This window comes from Tupaia chinensis, unplaced genomic scaffold, assembly GCF_000334495.1.
Source record: "Tupaia chinensis unplaced genomic scaffold, TupChi_1.0 Scaffold142716_1, whole genome shotgun sequence".
In the NCBI taxonomy this organism is placed as follows: Eukaryota; Metazoa; Chordata; class Mammalia; order Scandentia; family Tupaiidae; genus Tupaia; species Tupaia belangeri.
In genome coordinates this window covers 7801419-7827223 of record NW_006202562.1, presented here as the reverse complement: position 1 = coordinate 7827223, position 25805 = coordinate 7801419, and the positions used below count along the sequence as shown (strand labels likewise).

General features: G+C 42.7%; 1 protein-coding gene across 3 annotated transcripts in view; it reads left to right on the top strand.

Annotated features, from left to right (window-relative positions):
* Positions 1-25805, top strand: part of SEC23B (SEC23 homolog B, COPII component) — a 51278-nt gene that overhangs the window by 7292 nt on the left and 18181 nt on the right. For 2 of the 3 annotated variants that reach the window (XM_006163637.3, XM_006163638.3), the window contains exons 4-13: positions 6964-7050; positions 8840-9076; positions 9182-9267; positions 10745-10892; positions 11296-11454; positions 12136-12251; positions 14778-14901; positions 16186-16266; positions 21877-21966; positions 22862-22968. In XM_006163637.3, the coding sequence (XP_006163699.1) occupies positions 6964-7050; positions 8840-9076; positions 9182-9267; positions 10745-10892; positions 11296-11454; positions 12136-12251; positions 14778-14901; positions 16186-16266; positions 21877-21966; positions 22862-22968 (1235 nt within the window). The remainder of the gene's footprint in view (positions 1-6963; positions 7051-8839; positions 9077-9181; positions 9268-10744; positions 10893-11295; positions 11455-12135; positions 12252-14777; positions 14902-16185; positions 16267-21876; positions 21967-22861; positions 22969-25805) is intronic. The other variant, XM_006163639.3, reaches the window with a different exon arrangement.

Genomic DNA, 25805 nt, shown 5'->3' with positions numbered 1-25805 from the left:
TGTGTGCGCTCGCCAGACAGACAGAGAGAGACATAGAGACAGAAAGCGAGAAATCACCCCCCAGGGGGGATGGTCACGCCACAATCCCTTCTCCTCCATTCTCCTCTCGGGATCTTGGGCACACATGCACACGTGCCCGGCGTGAGTTTTAAGCCACCGGGTCCGGGACGCGAACCGCGGTCGACTACGTGGGAGTCCAGCGACATAGCCATTACGCTAACTGCTGGTTCCCGAAATGGGTTGATTTTTGTGGTTTGTAAAGTATTTCTCAAGAAGCCATTAGAAAATAATTGTGCCCAACATAGTACACACTGTTCTAATAGATCTTAAGCTGTTAAAAGTATTTATGTATATGTATATGTATACACACACACACACATATATATATATGTATAGTATTTCTTCCATGAGAGGGGAAATGAGATTAAAGTGTTGGGGGGCATTCCCAGCAGGGTCTCCACTGCAATCCATGGTCAGATTCAGCTGGCCCAGTCCTTACATGAAACCAAGGCTTTTTTAATGAGGGACCAATTGCGTTACCATCTGGCTCCTAATTGTTCATATATCTGATCATAATTACAATTAATCTCCTTCTCATATGACATGCAAATCTAATCATGAAGAGAACCATGTACAGTTGATTAGAAGTTCACAAACTGTAAGCAGATTCTATTCAAGATTAGTCTCCATGAGAGTAAAAACTAAATCTTAAAAACATTACCTTGCTACATTCAGAATTGATGTATGTATTTTTTATTAAAATAATCTTTTTTTATTATTGGTATGATTTTTTGAATTTTCTAGTTTTTTTAAGGATGATTTTATTTTTAATTTTATTTATTCATTCTTTTTTTTTTTTTTTTTTCTAATTTGACCAGAGAGAGACACAGAGAGAGAGAGAAGGAAAAGTGAGAAAGCAAGCCACCAAGTTTGGGACTCAAACCATGGTCGGCCATGTGGGAGTGTCCAGTGCCTTAACCAACATGCTACCGCTAGTCCCGATATTTTGAATTTTCTATAGGGCACATGCGCGCACCGGAGAGAGATGTGATGGGCGAGTGTCAGGGTCGGGGGATGTGTTAACAAAGCAAAACGCCAGGTCTGGGACTCAGACCACGGTCAGCCAAGTGAAAATCCAGCACCCCAGCCACCACACCACCTGATGGTGTCTCTATTTGTGGTACCACATGGTGGCATAGCAGTAGAATGCTCTTCACATGGGAAGGTTCCTAGTTCAGGTCTAGAGACTTTCCTGAGTATGCATGCCCTTGGTCTAAGGCTAACCTAGTATGCATACCCTAGGTCCAAGGCTGTGTGGGTAGGTTGCAATTTCAGGACCCCTCTTGGGGGTGTTGTCTCATTTGCATTCACTATTTTCTCTGTCTCTTGTTCATGGCTGAGATAAATAAGCTGGAGGAAAAAAAATGAATTCCTGTGTATACCTGTGTTTAATATAATGTATCATGAAAACTCTAAGCCAGGGTAACATGATGGTTAAGAGCTAGGGTCCTTTAGCCAGACTGCTTGAGTTCAAATCTCAGATCTACCACTTCCTGTGTGACTCTAGCAAGTCATTTCATCTTGTCTGCCACCGTTTCCTTTTCTTTAAAATTAACAGGTGTACTACTTCATGGGTTTGTTATGACAGTTAAACTGAGCTAATGAATATAAAGGATGTCTGGCAAATATAAAATCCTGTAAGTAGTTGCTATTGTGTTTGTCTGTGATCTCCAACTCGAGTTTACAAGTGTGGTCTGAACCTGTGTGGCACAGGCAGATCATAACCCACCCAGCTGTTCCGTGGGGAAACGAACCCCTAAGGGAGTGTAGAGCTAGATGATGAGAGATGGCCCCTTAGAGGAATCAAGATGATCTTGGCCTCCTGTCTCTCCTCTGTGCAGCCTACTGCCCGATGGGCGAACAGGGCTTTCCAGGTGGATGGGAGGTGGCCAGTGCGTCTGGGCTTACTTGTCTATGTTCTCCATTCTGCTTTATAGTCAGCTAATACCCCACCCTGATGGGGCTGCAGCCAGTGGGCAGTCAGGGCACACAGGCTAGCGATCTTTGTCAGCTCCTCCTGAGACTGCTGTTGGGGTCTGATGCCAACTGTACCCCTCCTTCCTGGCCAGGGGCTCTTTAAAGCTGCTTGTCAATTTAATAGGAGTGCACTTGGTCACTCTTGAGGCCTGGAGTGATCTCCTGCTAACCTTGGGGAGATACATCTGAACTTTCGTTTTTAATAAAATCCTAAAGGTTATTAAGATAAAGTATCAGCCCATAAACTATGAATTTAAAATGCTTACAGAGAGTTTTATAAACACCATTTCTATGTCATTAGGTTAAATGTAAGAAAGAGCTCCCAGAATTGTTTATGTACATAATTAGCAAAAATCTGAAAGGACATATGCTGAGATATTGACGGTAGCTGCTTCTAGGTGATAGGATTGGGCGGGGAGGGGTTTCTTTGTGTTATATTTTTTCAGAAGTTGCCAATATTTCTACACTGAACATGTATTCCTTTATTGGTAACAGCCAAAGTAATAAACCTCACATATAGACTTTAATTCTCTCTATAGATTTTTGATGAGGAAGGTAGAATTGTAGCCTTTTATTTTAACTTGCAGGGCAAAGTCTAAGAAATGACTTTATTTTATTTTGTTTAGTTTTGCTATAGATCACATGTGTTGTGTGGGTGGGAAAAGGTAAATGAGAAATCACCCACCAAGGAGGATAGTCACACTGCAATCCCTTCTCTAATCTCCTGTTAGGATTTTGGTAATGCACACACATGCTCCCAGTATGGTTTTGCCATAGGGTGGATGCCACCACGCCCCTCCCAGTATGGTTTTAAGCCGCCGGGTCTGGACTCACACTGCAAAGTTGGCAATGTGGGATCCCGTTGCCTTAAACTCCATGCCATCTGCTGGCACAATTAATGATTTTTAACAGTGTGTTTTCCAATATTTTGAAGTACAACATAATCAAAAACTGCTTTAGAAAATAAAGCGTGGGCTATTCTCCTCTCGGGATCTTGGACACGTATGCACATGCACCCGGCGTGAGTTTTAAGCCACCGGGTCCGGGACTTGAACTGTGGTTGACTATGTGGGAGTCCAGCAACATAGCTATTATGTCAACTGCTGGCCCCCTCTCTCTCTCTCTTTCTACCTCCAGTGAGAGCATGAGTACACAAGCCCTCTAACATTTAAAAAAATAAACCTTGACTTAAAGATACTCAACTAGGAAAAGAAGCCAGTAAATAATCCCTGTTTACAGATGATATGATTATATACACAAAAAATCTAAAGGAATTCATGAAAATACTCCTAGAAGTGATTAGTGAATTCAGTAAAGTAACGGGATACAAAATATAGAAAAGTCTATAGCATCTTTAAAATAATTATTTAATTTTATTTATCTTTTTTTTTTTTCATAGGGCACGTGCGCTCGCCAGACAGACAGAGAGAGACAGAAAGCGAGAAATCATCCCCTAGAGGGAATGGTCACGCCTCAATCCCTTCTCCTCCATTCTCCTCTCAGGATCTTGGCATTCTCCTCTCGGGATCTTGGGCATGCACGCACACGCGCCCGGCATGTGTTTTTTTAAGCCACCGGGTCCGGGATGTGAACCGTGGTCGACTACGCAGGAGTCCAGCGACATAGCCATTATGCTAACTGCTGGTTCCCTATCATTATTATTTTTAATTTGTTATAGAGCATGCATGCTCATCAGAGAGAGAGAGAGAGAGAGAGAGAAAGCAAGTCACCAGGTCTGGGACTTGAACTGTGGTTAACCATGTGGAAGTCCAGCGCCTTAACCACTCCACTTGCAGGCCTCAATCTACAAAATTTTTATACAGCAACAGTGAAGAGACTGAAACAGAATTGAAGAAAGCCATCCTATTTACAATAGCCACAAAACAAGATACCTAGGAATAAGCCTAACCAAAGAGTTGAAAGATCTCTACAAAGAAAACTATGAAAAACCGAAAAAAAGAAATTGAAAATGATAAAAAAAAATGGAAGGACATCTTATGTTCTTGGATTGGAAGAATCAATATAACGAAAATGTCAGTTCTACCCAAATTAATTTACATATTCAGTGGAATTCCGATCTAATTGCCTATTACATTCTTCACAGAAATAGAAAAACAACTCTAGAATTTGTCTGGCATCATAAAAGATCTTCTATTGCCAAGGCAATACTGTGCAAAAAGAATAAAGTAGGCATCTCAATACATGACATTAGACTATATTACAAAGCAATGATAATCAGAACAGCATGTTGCTAGGGGACCAGCAGTTGGTGTAATGGCTATATTACAGGACTCCCATGTAGTCTACCACGGTTCAAGTCCGAGACCCAGTGGCTTAAACTCATGCCAGGCACGTGTGCATGCATGCCCAAGATCCCAAGAGGAGAATGGAGGAGAAGGGATTGTAGCGTGGCCACCCCCCCACTCCCTCGGAGGGTTGATTTCTTGCTTTCTGTCTCTCTGTCTTTCTCTGTCTTTCTGGTGAGTACATTCGCCCTATAGCAAAAACCTCTCAAAAAAAAAAAAAAAGAAACCTGCATTGTGCTGGTGCAAAAATAGACACATAGATCAATGGAACAGAATAGAGAATTCAGAAATAAACTCCAAATTATATGACCAACTCATTTGTTACAAAGGGCACAAGACCATTCAATGGAGAAAAGAAAGCCTTTTTAGCAAATTGTGCTGGGAAGAACTGGATATTCATTTGCAGAAAAAAGAAACAAGACCCTTATCTCTCACCATTAACAAGAGTCAACTCAAAATGGATCAAGATTTTAGGGAACCAGCAGTTAGCGTAATGGCTATGTCGCTGGACTCCCACGTAGTAGACCGTGTTTCGAGTCCTGGACCCAGTGGCTTAAAACTCACGCCGGGTGCGTGTGCGTGCATGCCCAAGATCCTGAGAGGAGAATGGAGGAGAAGGGATTGCAGCATGACCATCCCCCCTGGGGGGTGATTTCTCGCTTTCTGTCTCTATGTCTCTCTGTCTGTCTGGCAAGCACACGCGCCCTATGGTGAAAACCTCTCCAAAAAAAAAAAATGGATCAAAGATTTTAAATATAAAGACTCAAGTAGAAAATGTAGGTGAAACTCTTGGAGACATTGGAATAGACAGAGATTTCTTAAGTAAGACCCCTAAAGCACAGGCAGTTCCCAGAACAGACAAGTAGGATTGCACCAAGCTAAAAAGCTTCCTCACAACAAAGGAAACAAAAAGTAGAGTGAAAAGACAACCCTTGGAATGAGAGAATATATTATATTTGCAAATCATTCCTCAGGCAAGGAATTGATATTCATAATATATAGGGAACTTAAGCAGTTCGTCCATTTAAAAACATTAAAAAATGGGCAAGTGAGTGAATAGATGACTCTCCAAAGAAGACTCACAAATGGCCAAAAGGCATATGAAATAATGTTCAAAGTCTCGTGTCAAAGGGAAATGAAATTAAAACCACAATGAGATACCACTTAACCCTAGTTACAATGGCTAAGATGGAAAAAAATAAAGAATTACAAGTGCTGATGAGGCTGTGGCGAAAAGGGTTCCTTCTTACACTGCTGGTGGGGATGTAAATTAGTACAACCTCTGTGGAAAAAAATGTGGAGGTTCCTCAAAAATCTACAAATAGAACTACCATGTGACTCAGTAGTACACTCCTTGGTATTTACCCAAATGATAGGAAAACAGTCAGAAAGGCACTTGCACATCCATGTTTATTGCAGCAACATTTATATTTGCTAAAACATTATACCATCCTAAACGTCCAAAAACTGATGACTGAGTTGAAAAGTTATGGCACATAACCTGTGGAATATTACTCAGGTATAGGAAACAATGAGATCTTATCATTTGACTCAAAGTAGATAAATATAGAAAACTTACGGTTGAATGAAATGAACCAGACTTTGAAAGATACACAACTGTAGACCCCCACTTGGTTTGTACCAAGTATCTATACTCTGGCAAAAATTGAGAGATCTGAAAATATGAAAGTAGAGCCGGTAAGTGTAGATACCAAAGACTTTGAGAGAGAAGAGAGGGGACCACAGATGGCGTCATCGTGGTTACATCACTGGACTCCCACATGGCCGATCTCAGTTCAAGTCCTGGACCTTGTGGCTTGAAAATCATGCTGGGTATGTGTGTGTGCATGTCCTAGATCTTGGGAGGAGAATGGAGAAGAAAGAATTGTGGCGTGGCCATGGCGGGGGGGGGTGGGGGGTAGAGATGATTTCTCACTTTTACTCTCACTGTCTCTCTCTTTGTCAAGCACATGTACCCTAAAGCAAAAACCTCTTTAAAAAGAAAAAAGAGGAGAATGGATGGTGGAGAGTAGGAAGACGGTGGGTGTGAGATGCAAAGAAGCAGCAATTTATAGACCAGAAAAGTAAAGTTCTCTGTTGAAAAAATATATACAGTATACATTATGATGGGGACTTATGTAAAATGTGAAAATAATCTGAAAATCAAAAAGATGTTAAGACAGTTATAAATTTTAAATGCTTATTTTTGTATTTTAATAACATTCTATATTTTGTGGTTTCAGAATTAACATAGATCAGTGTTTCTTTTCTTTTTTTTTTTAGAGAGGTTTTTGCTATAGGGTGCGTGTGCTCGCCAGAAAGACAGAGAGAGACAGAAAGCGAGAAATCACCCCCCAGGGAGGATGGCCACGCTGCAATTCCTTCTCCTTCATTCTCCTCTTGGGATCTTGGGCATGCATGCACATGTGCCCGACGTGAGTTTAAGCCACCGGGTCTGGGACTCGAACTGTGGCCGGCTACATGGGAGTTCAGTAACAAAGCCATTATGCTAACTGCTGGTCCCCATGGTCACTGTTTCTATAGATGGGAAATGAAATGTATTATATAAGTGTCTTTCAGTCATAATAAAACATTGTAATGTTTTTTATCTCCTTGTCAGTTCCCTCCAGCTTATACAGGTATATCAGAGGTGAATCAGCCTGCTGAATTGATGCCCCAGTTTTCTACAATTGAGTATATGGTTCAGGTAATGGCTTTGTTATGCATCTGATGAACAATGTTAATACTGAATTTCTCTCGAAATCCTTTGTCATTCATATCTCCTACATGTCAGTTTAAAACTGAGAGCAGCAGGCTCCGTTATGTTATGGTGTACATGTACTTCCTGGCAGTTTGAGGCCTGGATAGAAGGCTCCAAAAAAATTGGAACTGATCTGATTCAAAGCCTGTCCTCTACAGCCTTCTCCATCTTAGCTGACGGTACTCCGTCATGAAGTTGTTAAACCTAAAAACCTTGGACTCGTCCTTGGCCTCTCTTTGCAAAGCAAGTCGACAGTTCTGTCGGCTCTATTCAAAATTTATGCAGAATCTGCCCCACTTCTCTCTCTCCAGTGTTAACTGTTCAGGGTCAACTACTGCCTCACTTGAATTAGTTTGGCAGCATTCTGAACTCAGTATCCAGAGTAACTCTTCAAAGACACATTCATTCAGAAACTTCCAGGGTGAAGACAGCTCCCCCTTTTCACTCCACTTCTGTTGTTTGCTGTCTTCCTCAGCCTCTCCATTTCAAAGAGTTGGCTCTTTAAGGCAAATGAAGACCTTTGTTCTTTTTGTTTACTGATGTATCCCAGGATGTGGAACAGTGTCTGGCATATAGTAGATCATTTAAAAATATCAGGTAGCAACCAGAGAGAAGTGCAGTGGTAAGACACGATGCTAGATAAGACTGATCTACATGGGAATGTTCTGCGTTCACATCCGGACATCTCCCTGAGGTGCTGGGCTTTTGCATGCCTGTGATAGGCTGGCTGAGGCCAGAAGTAGATCATGGCACCAAGGCCCTGTTGGAGGGGGATCAGGGGCAGCTGCAGTGGTATAGCAGCAATATAAGTACCTTATAAGATTGGAAGCCATGTGCTGGCTTTGGGTTTGGATCCCTGGGTCAGCCTGGAAACAACCCAGATATACATGTGAGTATCAAAGACCCTGAGCCAGAGGGCCAGAAGGGGGATCACTGCGTGATGAGACCCTATTGAGTGCACCTCTCTGGCTCTCTCTTGTTCTCTTTCTCTCTCTCTCTCTCTCTCATGCATGCTCATGGAACAAATAAACGCTTTTTTTTTTTTTTTTTGAGAGGTTTTCGCTATAGGGCATGTGCGCTCGCAAGACAGAGAGAGACATAGAGACAGAAAGCAAGAAATCACCCCCCAGGGAGGATGGTCATGCCGCAATCCCTTCTCTTTCATTCTCCTCTCAGATCTTGGGCATGCATGCACACGCGCCCGGCATGAGTTTTAAGCCACCGGATCCGGGACGTGAACCGCGGTCGACTACGTGGGAGTCCAGTGATATAGCCATTACGCTAACTGCTGGTTCCCCAAATAAATGCTTTTAAAAAGTTGAATAAATTGTTGGATAATGATAGTATTTATGTTCAGTTTTTTTTTTTTTTTTTTTTTTTTATAGAGGTTTTTTGCTATAGGGTGCGTGCGCTCGCCTGACAGACATAGATAGAGAGATAGAAAGCGAGAAATCACCCCCCAGGGGGGATGGCCATGCCGCAATCCCTTCTCCTCCGATCTCCTTTTGGGATCTTGGGAACGCACGCACACGCGGCCAGCATGAGTTTATGTTCAGTTTGTTTTAATAGAATCTAAGTAATTTCAGGACGTGAGTAAAGATTTGTGTAGCTATTCTTACGCCCTGAGAGTAAATATAGATGAAGACTTACTACTTTCCAATACCTCATATGCTTAAATAAAGCTGGTTGTGTCTCTTGGTATACTGATCACTATGCTGTTTTTCTTTGCCTAAAGCGAGGTGCTCAGACCCCTCTGATCTTTCTCTACGTGGTTGACACCTGCCTGGAGGACGATGACCTGCAGGCACTGAAGGAATCTCTACAGATGTCCTTGAGTCTCCTTCCTCCAGATGCACTGGTGGGTCTGATCACTTTCGGCAGGATGGTTCAGGTTCACGAACTAAGCTGCGAAGGGATCTCCAAAAGTTACGTCTTCCGAGGGACCAAGGATTTAACTGCAAAGCAAATACAGGTTTGTGCCTTGCTTGTACAGAAGCGGGAGAAAGAATAATTCTTAAAAATGAATTAGTCGTTCACTTTTAGTGTTACAGGTAATGAACCCTTTTGGTTTTTGTAGGATATGCTGGGCCTGAGCAAGCCCGCCATGCCCATGCAGCAAACAAGACCTGCTCACCCGCAGGAGCACCCGTTCATTTCCAGCAGGTGAGATACGTACCATGTTCAGTTTCCCTTTTTAAAATTTTTCCCCCCAATTTTTGCCAGAGGAGCCATGTGTTTGTAGGGGAGAGAGAGAGAGAAAGAGAGAGAGAGAGAGGGAGAGAGAGAACACTTCACACAGAGCTGGTATGCCATAATCCCCTCTTTTCTTCCTCCTTTCAAGATTTTGGGCACGCATGCACACATACCCAGTGTGTTTTTCAGGCCTCCTCATCTGCACTGAGCTTTGTAGTTGGCCACGTGGGATCCAGCCTCTTTCACCACCATGCCACAGGCTGACTTGGTAGACAGTTTTACACATTCTGAAGTGGGCATGCAGGACAGACCATGGGAATGAGGGAAGAAAAAAACTAAGTTCTTACTTTCTCAGAGAAAAATGGAAATGATTAACCTAACCAGTATTTAATGTTTTATTAAAAAGATTCCGAGGCCACCATCCTTGGACACATAGCTATTGTCCATTTTGATCTTTAATTTAAGACTTCTTGAGGGCCCTCAAACCCACCCGTGAGCAGGTGCTGACTTGGGTACCTGAGGTTGCCCAGGGCTAGGTCAACAGCATTGTCTGGTAGGCTAGGCAACCTCTCTGGTGAGAAACCAGAGTGTTCTGCTTGGTGTTAGTGCTGAGGGTCAAGAGAAAGAGAATGAACCGTTAGGGTAATGAGTGTCGTCCACATCATTGGGCCTCATATGGAATTCACATTGGTGTGTCTTTAGGCTTTTCTTGCTGCTTAAAATTTAACAAAAACTGATTTGCTCCTTTTCAAATCTTTTTTTTTTTCCACTCTACATATGTAAATTGTTAAGTATTTAGCTTTAAATTATGTTCCTGGATAAAGTTGCTTTGAATTGTTTTGTGCTTATAGTTAGAAATAACCTCAAAGGGAAAAAAAAAGGCAAGTTTTTTGTACTCTGAGTGTTTTTTTTTTTTTTTGGCAGGGGGAGGAGATTTTTTGCTATATGGTGTGTGTGCTTGCCGGAGGGACAGAGAGACTGAAAGTGAGAAATCACTCCCTGGAGGAATGGCCACGCTGCAATCCCTTCTCCATTCCCTTCTTGGAATCTTGGGCATGCACACACATGTGTCCAGTGTGAATTTTAAGTTGCTGGGTCTGAGACTCAACCCATGGTCAACTATGTGGAAGTCTAGTGACATAACCATCATGCCATCTGCTGGTCCCCTAAGTAATTTTATTTTAATTTTTGAAGATTTAATTAATTAATTAATTTGACCAGAGAGGGACAGAGTAAGAGAGAGAGAGGCAAAGTGAGAAAGCAAACTGCCAGGTCTGGGACTCAAACTGTGGTTGGCCATGTGGGAGTCCAGTGCCCTTAACCACCATGCTACCTGCCAGCCCCTCCCCTGAGTAATTATTTTGAGGATCAGTTTTACGTCACCTAGGCTGAAGGCTATATAGAGTGCTCTATTAAACCAGGATTGCTATGTTCATTGAAAATCAAGCAGATTTCTGCAACCCGTTCACAAGATTGACATGAACCTCACTGATCTTCTCGGGGAGCTACAGAGGGACCCATGGCCTGTAACTCAAGGAAAGAGACCATTGCGATCCACTGGTGTTGCTCTGTCCATTGCCGTTGGCTTATTGGAGGTAATTCAGAATTTCCTGGGATGTCTCAAATCATGCACACTTGCTCTCAGAAATTGTATCCGTTGGCTTTGTTTGAAAACCAAAGTCAACCAGGTGTCTGTGTTAATATATCAGAAAATACTTTGGCCATTGTTATTATCAATGCTAATGGATCCTCTTGATGTTTTGGAAGTGTTGAAAGTTTTCATGGAAAACATTAGGGGATTGGAGCAACAGGAGAGCTCACAGTAAACTAAAAAAAGTATACAAAGCCATCAGGTTAGAAGATAGATATTTCCCTCTATATCATAATATTAAGAACAGCTGAAGAAAACTCATCTTTGGACTATATTTATATGGAAAGTGAGGCTGTGCTTGGTGGTGGGGCTTTATACTTCTAAAATGCTGCTGTTTACTATTTTAGGGCACTTTTCCAAACACGGGAGCCAGAATCATGTTGTTTACTGGAGGTCCCCCTACCCAAGGGCCTGGCATGGTGGTTGGAGATGAATTAAAGATTCCTATTCGTTCCTGGCATGATATTGAGAAAGATAATGCACGTTTCATGAAAAAGGCCACCAAGGTAAGTCCTCTGGGATCTGGCCATAAGTGAGGTAGCCCAGTGCTGGATTTGGGCCGCTCTGGAGTGACAGCTACTTCTGTGAGGCCATGCATTATGTCAGCAAGATCCCCCTGCTGAGACAACCTTCTAGATCTTGGCTGCAATTAAACTACTGCCTTAACTGTCTGATCCTAGTTAGAGTGGGTGACTTTAAAACTGCTCAGAAGGACCAGCAATTAGCTTAATGGCTATGTTGCTGAATTCCTATGTATTTGACCACGGTTCTAGTCCTGGACCCAGGGACTTAAACTCACGCCGGGCGTGTGTGCGTGCATGCCCAAGATCCTGAGAGGAGAATGGAAGAGAAGGGATTGCGGTGTGGCCATCCCCCCGGGGGGTGATTTCTCACTTTCTATTTCTCTATCTCTTGTCTTTCTGGCGAGTGCACGCACCCTATAGCAAAAACCTCTAAATGTGTATGTGTGTGTGTGTGTGTGTGTGTGTGTGTGTGTGTGTGTATATATGTATGTATACAAAAAAAAATACTGCTCACTGTGTTTTGAGATTGAAAACCGCTTTATTTTGATGTTTTAAAGAAAATGCATTTCTGTAGTCCTCTGTTTGATTAACATCTTTTGGTGTGTTACAGTATATCTTGGAAATGATGTTCCTTTCCTAAAGACGGTTTTCCTCTCTTCACAGCACTACGAGATGCTTGCGAATCGAACTGCTGCAAATGGCCACTGCATTGATATTTATGCTTGTGCCCTTGATCAAACTGGACTTCTGGAGATGAAGTGTTGTACAAATCTTACAGGGTAGGTTGACAGCAGCAACTGGGGAAAGTGGGAGTGTTTTTTTTGTTTTGTTTTGTTTTTTCAAGAGAGATTTTTAGATTTTTGCTATAGAGCATACGTATTTACTGGAGGGACAGAGACAGAAAGCAAGAACTCAACCCCCGGGGGGGTGGTCATACCACAATCCCTTCTCCATTCTCATCTCAGTACTTCAGACACACACACACACACACACACACACACACACACACACGTGCCCAGGAGCTGGGTCCAGGATGTGAACTGCCGTCGACTATATAGGAGTCCAGCGATGTGACCATTACGCCATCTGCTGGTCCCAGTGAGAGTGTTTGTTATTTATTTATTTTAGCAGTATCTGGCCATGTTCTAATCAACTGAGTTTTTTTGTTTTTTTGGAAAGGTTTTTGCTATAGGGCGTGTGTGCTCACCAGAGAGACAGAGAAAGAAAGCAAGGAATCACCCCCCCAGAGGTATGGCCATGCCACAATCCCTTCTCCTCCATTCTTCTTTTTGGATCTTGGTCATGCACGTACATGTACCCGGTGTGAGGATAAGCCACCAGGCCTGGGACTTGAACCACGAACCGTAGTCAGCTACATGGGAGTCTAGCAACATAGCCATTACACCAACTGCTGGTCCCTCAACTAAGTTTTATTTGTTGAATGATAAGCCACCTAACATCTTTCAGATAAAAAATACTAAATTTGAATAAATATATTACAAAATGAATTAGAGCTCAATTAGAATTAGCTTTAGGGGGACCAGCAGTTGGCGTAATGGTTATTTCACTGGACTCCCATGTAGTTGACCATGGTTCGAGTCCTGGACCCGGTGGCTTATCCTCACACCAGATGCATGTGCGCCCAAGACCTTGAGAAGAGAGTGGAGGAGAAAAGATTGTGGTGTGGCCATCCCTCCGGGAGGTGATTTGTTGCTTTATGTCTCTCTATCTCTCTCTGTCTCTCTGGCAAGCACACACACCCTATCGCAAAAACCTCTCAAAAAAAGAAGAATTAGCTTTAGGGTAAGGAACACAATTCTACTCAATTAAGAAAACCAATTTTATAGACCACAGCTTAGTTAAAAATGAATACCCATCATGCTATGAATTCATAGGGAATAGGTTCTAGAAACTCAGGCTCCTTTCCATTGGTTCTCACAAAGTGTGCTTCTCTGGGTGAAGCAGGCTGACGCTTTAGTTGAACTCAGGTACCTTTCTCTTTGGCTTCCTTCTTTTTCTGGTCAATTTCCTTCACACATTTTAGAAAACCATCTCTGCTCTCAGAATGCTTAATATGCTCAATATGCACATTAATTCTTTGAGCAAGTGTCTTGCTCTGAACTTGTTTGTTTTCAACAATGCCAGCAGCATGCTGGGTAACATCGTAGACTCAGTTTTGCCATGGTAACATTTGTGGGCATTCCTTTTAAAAGAGTACCCATTCTTTTGATGTCTACAATATCACCTTTCGCATGTATGTTGCCAAAAGAACCACTCCTTGTTTTCTAAAAGGCCTAGAGCACATATTTCTGGTGCCTCTCCTCTTCCCTTTGTGTTCGGCATTTTCACGAATTACTGGAAGATGGTGGTTCAGGCTAAAAAGGGCAGTGTTATTTTTAAGGAAGGGAAATGAGTGATGGAGGCATAGGAATGGACAAGGCCAACTTCGAAAAGCTTTCAGCCAGCTCTGGGCTGTGGTTTCAGTGGCTGGGGGTGGGGGCCCCTCAGAGGAAGAAGCAGTGATTAACAGGAGGTCCTCAGCCTTCACTCCAAACAGGTCTTAGCAGAGTAACTTCATTTCTTTTTTAGAGCTGTTATACTGTACGGAGACCAGGGCAGGAAAACAAGCAAGCATGGAGTGTCCAACCTTCAGATACTGCCTTATGGGGAGGGAGGAAGTGGGTTCTGAATGTCGGTGGTCTTGGGGAGTGGTCACAAAGCAGTCCCTTCTCCTCCGTCTCTTTCCTTGTGAGACTTCGGGCACATGCCTACGCACCCAGTATGTTTCTCAAGCTGGTCAGTCTGGGACTTGAATTGGGTAGCTGACTATGTCGGATACGGCTGCCTTAACCACCAGGCCATGGAGCCGACCCAAAGATTCTGTGTTTAATGATTTAGAAATATTTCTTTTTCCCTAAGTACAAATTGAGCTTGCTATTTCCCAATTAATTGTGTCAGTAGTACCTTTATGGACATGGTTTCTTTTATTTTAGTTTCAGTATTTTGTTTTAGGGTGTGTGCGCTTGCCATAGAAAGACAGAGAGAGGGAACGTGAAAAGTCACCCCCCAGGGGGAACAGCCACACTGCAGTCCCTTCTCCATTCTGCTCTTGGGATTTAGGGCTGCCAGATCCAGAATTTGAAACGTGCAACCCTCCATGTGGGCTCCTGTGCTGTAACCACCATACCACCTCTACTATCCCTTTGTAAAATTTTCTGAGTTGCCATTTGTAAATGCTGAGAGGACATCTGAATAACTTTTAGTCATCTTAACATTCACTTTCTTTTTCCTTTTTTCTTACCTAGCGGCCACATGGTGATGGGAGATTCCTTCAACACTTCTCTCTTTAAACAGACATTTCAAAGAATTTTTAGTAAAGATTTTAATGGAGATTTCCGGATGGCATTTGGTGCTACTTTGGAAGTGAAGGTATGATAGACATTTAAAACTTGAATGGCATTGTAATACTCTTACTTAATTGGTAGTGAGGTTTCTGGCAACCGTAACCTGCTGGACATAGGCATCTGAGGGCCAGTTAAGACAACCTCAGAGTGGCTATCATATAGCATATTCACTTTTCCCTTTTCCTCTCAAGGATGACCCATATATTAATGTTTCAAACAAAGAGTTGCCTGGTTCCCATGCAGGCTCTGTTCCACCCTGCTTTGGGGGCTGCAGGAATTGAAGGTGGTGTCATGATGGTGGGTGTGAGGAGCAGCACTGTGGTTGAAAACAGAGACAGTCACACAGTGGTCAGCATCTATGAGTATCGTCACCTCATTACATAGGGTTGTGGTTTGTATTTAGTGCCTGCCTAAAGAATGGCTGAAGCAATATACTGGATTGTTGGAAAAGTCATGGTACATTTTTACGTAGAAAAACACATCATGACTGCTGAAAATTCAGTAACAGCAGTGTGAGTTAATAACTTGTTTCTCCAAGTGGACATTCAAACCCTATTCAAATGATGCTATGTTATTTTAATTATTACTCAGGGAATTAGAGATAATCACTAAATATGTATGTTAAACTTTTTTGGGTGGTGATGTATGTGTGAGGGCGGTGTTTTCTTAGACAGTGACTTCTCGTGTTATGATCCTTTTGCCTCAGTCTCCAGAGCAGAGGAGAGCACAGGCATGTGCTGCTGCTCCTGGCCTTTTCCAGTCGTCTGGGAACTGAATTTGGGCCTTCCACGGGGCCTCGGCCTGCCAGGCAACAGCATTTAGCATGTGTTCTCGCAAACAGCATTCTCAAATGTTGGAGATTTTTCAAAAATCTGAGTTTTTAGCTTCACATCATGTTGGAGTTTATGAATGAAGTATTTTAAAAGCTATGTAAAATGTCACATTCATTAATTAGAAACACACAGATAATTATGTACATACATGCAGTTGGCAAAGAATGTGGTATTATGGGAGTCATTGTTACTGTCTATGTATACAGTAACTTCAGAGTCCATAAAGTGACTTGAAAGAGTTGAAAATGCTGCACCGTCTTTGGAACAAAGACAATGCAATTTCTCAAGGCAGATTTTATTGGTTTAATCAGTTGACAGTGGCCCTAGTGGTGCTCGTACTATACTCCATTTGGGATTCGCTCTTGTCAGAGTGATAATGTTGCCATGTTTTTCCTCTAAGCTTTAGGTGTGGCCACTGAGAGAGCAGATGGTTCTTGGTAATTTTAATCTTTATTCTCTTATGTAATTTGTTTTAGACCTCTCGGGAGCTGAAGATTGCAGGAGCTATTGGTCCGTGCGTGTCTATGAATGTGAAAGGACCCTGTGTGTCAGAAAATGTAAGGAAAACTCCCTCTCCCTCACTACTGCCCAAATTTCCCCTAGTAGAAGTATCAGTGTTACAATCTTGGCATTGTTCCCTTGTTGGTTGTGTCTGTGTTGAAGGAAAAGCTAGCCCTTGCAGCCTGTCAACTCTGAGAGGTGGTGTCATCTCCATTTGTCCCTCCATCTAGCTAAAGGATCTGAGGGAAGGAGTGTCAGAGCCGACCTGAAAGTGCTAGACCCAGGTCCTCCTCCTCTGCTCTCCATTCTTGGATTGCTGTACCCAAGAGCCACAGGCATTCTGCTCAGCACACGGCCAGCACTGAGCATAATCCTCCAGGGCTTCGAGGTGATGCCTTTCTCTCACTGCCAACTGGTAACAAGCCTGCACAACAGAGACCGCCATGAGCTGGTTGGGCAGCCGATGACACTGGTGTGTGGAGACATCTTATCCTTTAGTAATGCAGTGTGAGTGCATATGAACAAAGTTTATTTATCACTTGGAATGAGTGACTTTGCTGTTGGTCCACTTATTCTGGTTATACTTTTTTTATTTTTTTAAGTTTTTAATTTTTTTTTTTAATTTTCTAGTTTTTGCTGTAGGGCACATGTGCTTGCCAGAGAGAAACAGAGAGGGAGGGAAAGTGGGAAATTATCCCACCCCCCCATACCCCCAAAGGGGATGGCCTTTCCACAGTCCCTCCTCCACTCTCCTCAGGATTTTGAGCATGCACACGCAGCTGCCCTGGTGGGGTCCAACACCTTAATCTCCCTGCCACCTTCTGGCCCCGTCTGATTATACTTTAAATGCCAAGAAACAAACCATTTGTTTGGGCCTCTCCAGGGTGGTCCTAGGCTGGGGATAGACAGTCATGTTCCTCCTTCATTGTCACTCGATGGGAGCATGGATGGTAGATCCAAGTGTGGATTCAGGAACAGGTTTGCCACTTGCCTAGAGGAGGCAAGGTGCTTATCGCACTGCGATGCAGAGTCTTTATTTGGCAAAAGGAGAGAACAACACCTGCTTTACAACATTGGGAACTAGAAGAGTTAGTGCAGATGCAGCAGTCAGGACACTGCCTAGCATACTGGAAGCCAGTGGGAAGCGTTCTTTCATGTTATCAGCTTAGTTTTAGCTAGCAGCAGACATTCCTGAGTGACTGCCTGGATTTACCTAGATTTGTCCAGCTCACCCAGAGGCCAAATGATTTGAGAGGACATTCCTGTAGTACCTGGGTGAAGCAAGTTACTGCCTGAGAACCCATCTGCTGAGTTCCTCTTTACTTCAGAGTGTCAGGGGACTTGTACCAATATTGCCTGGCAGAACTTGAGAAGGCTGCCCCGTTACAAAATATTTCCCATGGTCTTGAGAGGCTTCCTAAAGTATTGATAATTTGAGGAGTATTTTTATGAGCTAGTACAGACTGATTAGTTCTTCCAGTGGTGTTCAGCCATGAAAGTTTTAGGTGGGGGATAAGAATGAAAAGAGGAGAAAAATAGAATAATGAAACATACAAAGATGTTTAAAGAAGAATATACAATGAATTCCTATATACTACCCTGTAGAGTTAGTAATTCGTTGCTGTATTATCTGTTTCGGGCACATTTGTTTTAGTCTGAATATCACCTATTGTCATTCATATATATATATATATTTTTTTTTCTTTTTAATGATGAAAAAGTATGTATTTAGAATTAGCCAGCAGGACTTGCCTTATATGATCCCAATTTGGTTGGCACCATTCAAAGCATCATAATCAGGAGCAGTCACTTCTCTGCCTTCTTCTCTCCGTCAGGCCTGATTAGAGTGTTGACCATGGCCACATCAGTGTCATAGAGCTTCTTCCCAGCCTGTGTGATCTGGTGCTTGTTGGCCTTGATATCCACAGTGATCACAAGTGTGTTGTTGTCCTCTATCTTTTTCATGGCAGACTGGGTGGTCAGGGGGAGCCTGCTGATGGTATGGTTGTCTAGCTTGTTTCTTCTGGGGGCGCTCTTCTGAGGATATTTGGACTACTTCCAGAGCTGCAGTGCCTTGGGCCTCCGGAATGTGGGCGAGGTACAGATCTATTTTTTGTGGCTGGGGACACCTTTCAGCATGGCCTTCATGGCTTTCAAAGCCTTTGCTTTGGCTTCAGCTGTGGGAAGGGCAGGAGCTTCCTTCCTCCCTTTTAGTGCCATTTTGGCAAAAAAAAGAAACTATTGTATTTGCTTTATCTGCTTTTTTTTTTTTTTGGCAGAACCTTTGAAAATAATTTGTAGGTGTAATACTTAGTCCTTAAATACTTAAATATACATCTTTTTGTTGTTGTTGTTTTTTTAATAGTTTTTGCTATATGCTGCATGTACTCACCAGAGTGAGCTCACCTAGGATGAATGGCCACACCATAATCCCTTCTCTGGTCTCCCCTTAAGATTTTGGGCACGCACGTACACTTGCCTACCTGGCGTGATTTTTTTTTTTTTTTTGAGAGAGATTTTTCACTATAGGGCGCGTGCGCTCGCCAGACAGACAGAGAGAGACATTAGAGACAGAAAGCGAGAAATCACCCCCCAGGGGGGATGGTCACGCCGCAATCCCTTCTCCGCCATTCTCCTCTCGGGATCTTGGGCACGCACGCACACGCGCCCGGCGTGAGTTTTAAGCCATCGGGTCCGGGACGCGAACCGCGGTCGACTACGTGGGAGTCCAGCGACATAGCCATTACGCTAACTGCTGGTTCCCTACCTGGCGTGATTTTTGAGCTGCCTGGACCAGGACTTGAATGGCAGAGTTGGTCGTGTGGGATCTAGTGCCTTAACTTCCATGCCACCTGCTGGCTATCAACATGCATCTTATAAAAATAAAGATGTTCTCCTACCATGATGTCATTATTAAACCTAAGAAAATTACACAGTAATTTCCTAATATCATCTGATACCTTGTCTATATTCTTTCCATAATTTTCCACAAATACCATTTTGTGGCTGTTTTTTCCCTCTAACTACCATTACATTGGATATTATATTCCTTATTGGTTTTTATTGCCAGAGGTCATGTGTACTTCCTCACCAGAGAGAGAAAGAGAAAGCAACCCCCAGCCCCCCAGTGGGGCATGGTTACACCACAATCCGTTCTCTGTTTCTTCAGGTCAGGATGCACCCCCAGGGCAGGATTTGAGCTGTGATCAGCAACATGGAATCTGGCTCCGATGTGCAGCACTTACCCGCCGCACCTCAGAGCTGATCGTTGCTGTACTTAGTTCTTTAAAATCTAAAATAGCCCTCTTATCTTTTTATTTTATTTGTTTGTCTTTGTTTTCTTTTTGTTTTTTATGATATTGATTTGTCAAGATAGTGCCAGGAGTCCTCTGTAATAGAATATCCCACTTAAGTGTATTTTTTCTTTTTTAAAAAATTTTATTTATTCATTCACTTTAATTTGATGAGAGAGAGGCACAGAGAGAGAAGAGATTGAGAGAGATAGATGGAGAAAGTGAGAAAGCAAGCCGCCAGGTCTGGGACTTGAACCATGGCCAGCCATGTGGGAGTGTCCAGTGCCTTAACCACCACACCGTCTGCTGGTCCCCTAGAATACATTCTTGATGTGATGTTTCTTTGCTGTGCTATTTAACTTTCTCTCCTCCCTGTATTTCTTGTTAAATGGGAGTTCGGTCTAACGGTGTGCTTAGACTCAGGTTAAACCTTTGTGTCAAGCATGCTTGTGGCGTGTTACATCGGAGGCACTTAGGTCTGGCCATCTCGTGTTATTGGTGCCTAGTAAGAAAGTGCACTGAAGGTGGGGCCTGCCCTGCTTCTTTCCATAGTAAGGGCATGTTTCCTCTTGGCCATTAGTAAGAAATCTGTTGAATGAGATGTTAGGACAGGATGGAATTCTTGTTTGGCAACAGCTTGTGATTTCAGTATCCATTGATTATCCTCACTCGAATCAGTTTCTTTCTTTGGAGATTATGAAACAGTGATTTCCTAATTCTCTTTACAGTTTCTCCAGTAAAGGTACTTAAAGGAATTTGTATTAGGAGAAAATCTTTTGGGGCTCTGGAGGGCCTGTGGCCACGGTGGGCTTGGTAGCTACTGGAGAAGGGATTGCGAGGCAGGAGGGAGAGCAGACACTCAAGCGCCCTTGACTTCTTGCCTTTGTCCTGGGGATAGTAGTCCTTCACCTTCTAGAAAAGGAAGTTAAACACCTACAAATCCATATATCTTCTAATCTTGCTTAGAAAGTACTGACAGAACAACGTGCCCTCCCTCCTGTTCACCCCGCAGCCGCTATGTGATTGCACTGGGGCGTCTTTGCTCTTCCCTCTCATCATCATCTTCCTGGGCTTGCTGGTTCGTGGCCAAGCATGTAGGCACCTGACACAGCCTTGTAGAGAGACCAGACTGGCACCAGCCGTACTCAGCTGGCGGTGTGCTGTATGGTTGGACTCGAAGTAGTACAGAAGACTCTTTCATGCATAGTCACATTATCTTGGGTTTTTGTTTGTTTGTTTTGTTGTTTTTTTTCTAGAGAGAGTTTTGTTATAAGGTGCCTACACTTGCCAGAGAGAAAGAAAGTGAGAAATCACCCCTGGGGCGATAGCCATGGCACAGTCCCTTCTCCTTTACTCTCCTCCTGAGATTCTGAGCACACATGAGCACTCACTGAATGTAAGTTTGAAGCTACTGGGTCAGAGACTTGAACCATTGAACCATGGTCAGCCCTGTGGGAGTCTAGCACCTTAACCACTACATCACCTGCTGACCCCTCACCTTATCTTCTAAACGTTATTCTACAGTTTGATGAAGTGTGTTTGAATATCTAGTACTAAGGTAGTTTTTTTCTTTTCCTTTTTTTTTTTTTTTTTTTTTTTTTACTGTTACATAGTTTTTATTTCATAATCCTAAACTTAACTTTGCAATTCAGGTAGATTTGGAGGGGAATAAGGAAAATATGGAACCCGAAGAACTGCAGCGAGAGTACAGATTACAGAACATAGTGCGCAGGCGGGGTGGAGGGTGCCCTCCTGAGCTACAGAAGGAAAGATCTGGTGGTTAAGAGAAAACACAAGGCAAATTCATTAGTGCTGTCCCCAGTCAGCAATGGCGGTCTTCTTGCTCGTCTTGCCATTCTTGGACCCAAAGCGCTCCATGGCTTCCAAGATATTCATGCCCTCTTCTACCTTGCCAAAGACCACATGCTTGCCATCTGACCACTCAGTCGTGGCAGTGGAAATGAAAATCTGAGAACCGTTTGTGTTGGGTCCAGCATTTGCCCTGGAAAAGATGCTAGGACCTGTATGTTTCAGGATGTAGTTTTTCACCATCAATTTCTCCATGTAAATGGTCTTGCCACCAATATGATTATAGCATGTAAAGTCACCACCATGGCACATAAACCCTGGAATAATTCTGTGAAAGCAGGAACCCTTATAACCAAATCCTTTCTCTCCAGTGCTCAAAGCATGAAAGTTTTCTGCTGTTTTGGAACTTTGCAAATAGCTCAGAGAAGACGCCACCCAAGGGCTCACTGTCAGCACCAATGTTAATGAACACAATGGGGTTGACCATGGTTGAGGTTGACACTCAGGCAGCAGTGTCTACAAAGCTTTCATTTTTGTTTTTTAAATTCCTTTTCTCACTCCTAGGAACTTGGAGTGGGTGGCACAAGTCAGTGGAAAATCTGTGGCCTAGATCCCACGTCTACACTTGGCATCTACTTTGAAGTGGTCAATCAGGTGAGTTGGATTTCTTCTTGTGTCTTTGTGTCCAGTTTTCTAATTTATTACAAACCACTAGTCTGGTTATTTTCTCCACTAAATGATACAACTCTGGTATTATATCAGGTATGGTGCTGGTCTGACATGATCATTTTTTTAAAAGAATTATTTATGTATTTTATTTATTTATCTTACTTTGAACAGAACAGGACAGAGTGAAAGGGGAAAGCAAGTCGCCAGGTCTGAGACTTGAATCATGGTCAGCCATGTAGGAGGCCAGCGCCCTTAACCACCATGCCACCTGCTGGCCCCCATTTTTCTTTTTAATTAAATTCCTTCCAGAACTTAGTCAGAGTCAAGTAGCAAATTGCTTTTGCACCCGTATTGTTGAACTGATAAGGTCATTAGAAGCGTAGTAGATGTTTTTTATTACCAGCCATCGTGGTGTTCATGAATTTTTGAGTGTCAGTTTTCCCCAAAAATATTACTATGAAAAATAGTAAGCATACATAAAAATAGAAAGAATTGTATAGCAAACCTATGCCCATTATCTAGGTTCTGTCATTTTACTGCATTTGCTTTTTTACATTTTAATTATTCATAAGTTCATCTTATTTTTGATGTTATTTGGAAGCACATTGCAGTCTTCAGCATATTTGATTTCTGAACACTTAAACATGGATATTATTAACTTTAGTTCAGTATTTGGTGTGGTTTGTTTTGTTTTGTTGTGTGCGTTTGAGGTGAAAGTTTTATATAGAGAGATGTGCAGATTATAAGTGTACATTAAAAATGCACCAAGAGCCTTCCCATCGCTTCTGTGTTCATCATTTTAGAAGAGTCGGTAACCTCTGTACCTGTGTTTGAGTCACACCTGTAACAGTAACAAAACGTGTGGCTTCTCGCCCTGCAGCACAACGCCCCCATACCCCAAGGAGGCAGAGGTGCCATCCAGTTTGTCACGCAGTTTCAGCACTCCAGCACCCAGAGACGCATCCGTGTGACCACCATTGCCCGGAAGTGAGCACCCCAGTTTCCTTTCTGTTGAGCCACTTACTCATGTTCTTCCTGTGAAGAATATTTTCAAACTAACATCTATTAGTTTACCTTTATGATTACATCGGATAGCTCTCACCAGTCCTCACTGTTTTCTTGGTTTTGTTTTGTATTCTCTTTTTTTCTTTTCTTTTTTCTTTCATGAGTGAGACAGAGACTGGCATCCTCAACAGGGATCCCCAAACTGGGATCCACTGCCAGCCTCCGCCAGCCCCAGATCATAGCCATGTGGGTGTCCTGCGTACTCAGGAAAGTCTCTGGATGCAAACCCAGAACCCCTCCCATATGGGCAAACCTGGAACAGTATTGTGTTACCACTGTACACCATCCAACCCCTTCACTGGCTTGTTTGATTGGAGGGATATCAGGGGGAGGCATTCTTGGCTAACTCTGTTAGACCTATAGGCCCTTGCCTGGAAAAATCATCTTTCAATATGAATATAGCTCATTAAAAATTATTTTTGGGGGGACCAGCAGTTAGCATAATGGCTATGTCGCTGGACTCCCACATAGTCGACCGCGGTTCGAGTCCCGGACCTGGTGGCTTAAAACTCACGCCAGGCATGTGTGTGTGCATGCCCAAGACCTCAAGAGGAGAATGGAGGAGAAGGGATTGCAACGTGGCCATCCCCCCTGGGTGGTGATTTCTCGCTTTCTGTCTCTCTGTCTCTGTCTGGCAAGCGCACGCGCCCTATAGCAAAAACTTCTCAAAAAAAAAAAAAATTTTGGAGGACCAGAGATGGCATGGTGGTTAAGGTGCTGGACACCCACCCATATGACTGATTGCACCTCGAGTCCCAGACCTGGTGGCTTGAAAATCACACTGAGTGCTTGTACGTGCATGCCCAAAATTCCCGGAAGGGAATGGAAGAAAAGTGATTGTGGTTTGGCTGTCCCTCTTCAGAGATGATTTCTCACTTTCCCTCTCACTCTCTCTGTCTCTCCCTGACTAGTGCACATGCCCTGTGGTAAAAACTCTTTTAAAAAATTATTTTCAATAACAATTTATCTTACTAGGATTTATTTTATGGGACCAACAGATGGTGTTAAGGTTATGTCACCTGGATTCATTCCCATGTGGCCGACCTTGTTCAAGTCCTGGACCTGGTGGCTTAAAACGCATGTTGGGTATATGTGTGTGCATGCCCAAGATCCCAAAAGGAAAATGATGGAGAAGGGATTGTGGCATGGCCTCCCCTCCACGTGGGGTGATTTCTCACTTTGTCTTTTTGTCTCTCTGTCTCTCCAGCCACCACACACTCCCTATAGCAAAGATCTTAAAAATATATATATTACATAACTAATCCATAACTACATTGTTTTGTAAAAGTTTCAAGTAGCACATATGTAAATAACAGGTCTCACATGCCTCAGATGTAAATACTATTATTAACATTTAACTTCACAGTCCAATTTCTGTGAAGTTGTATACAGTATGTTTAATTATATGTATGTATGACAGTTTTCTATATGTATCTCTATATGCATATTTTAATTTGTAAGCTTATATAGCTCATTGTGTATTTTTAAAATTTATTTTATTATTTAACTTTATTTATTTTAATTTCATCAGAGAGGAACAGAGTGAGAGAGAGAGAAACTGAGAAAGCAAGCCTCCAGGTTTAGGACTCAAACCACAGTTGGTCATGTGGGAGTCCAGTGCCCTTAACCATCACATTATCTGCCAGCCCCACATTTTGTTTATTTTAATTTGCCAGAGAGGTGTGTGCCCTAGCCAGTGAGATGGAAAGAGAGAAAGAAGGAGGGAGAAAGCACCCCCCAATGGGGCATGGCCATGCCGCAATACCTTCTCCTCCATTTCTTTATTTTCTTGGGGTTTGGGGCACACATACACATACACTCGGCATGTTTTCAAGCTGCCAGAAAAACCGAGATTCAAACCACATTTGACAATTTGGGATCCAGTTCCCTTACCCGCTAGACTACAGGGCTGGCCTGTTCAGTTATTTTATTAGCTGCACAGTATTCCATGATGGGGAGGAGATATGCCACTTCTCTATTACGGGACATTTCAAGTCCCGCCTCCCAGTAGTACTGCATCCATATTTTTCCTTTTTTTAATTAAATATTTGTTTTATCTTATCATTACTACTGTTTTTTAATTTGCAATAGAACATAGATACTCAACCAGAGAGAGACAGAAAGGGAGAAAGCAAGCCACCAGGTCCAGGACTGAAGCCATGGTCAACCACATGGGAGTCCAGGCCATCTGCTGGCCCCACTGCATCCATATTTTTAAGTCTTTGCCCTCATGAGTATTTCTTTCGACCATTTCATAGAAGGGAAATTTGGGGATATTGTGAATGCCATTCCTGAGAAAGTCATTAGTATTCTCCCCATAGTGTAAGGAGCATGCCGACTTCCCATTAACAATGGCTGTCATCAATCTTTAACGTGCAGATGTGGAGGAATATCTCACTTTTATTTGTATTTTACCATTTATCAATAAGTTGAGTGCTTTTTCATATTTATTGGTCACAATGTATTTTTTCTTTGGTGGTCTTACCCACTTTGTAATACCTTTTTTGTTTCTTGTTCTTTGATTGGCAAACTCTTTGTATTCTGGATGTGATTATCATTCTGTTTGTTGCACACTGATTATTTTGTTTTGTCTCTTGTCTTAGCTTTGTTCTCAGTGTCTCTGTACATCTGGAAAATTTTTATATATTTGCAAATTGTTTTTTTTTCCATGAATTTAGTGGTGGGAAGTCATTCTGTAAATTTGTAAAAATTTAGTTTGCCTTTTTTTTTTTTTTTTAAGAAAGTTTTCCCTAACGCGC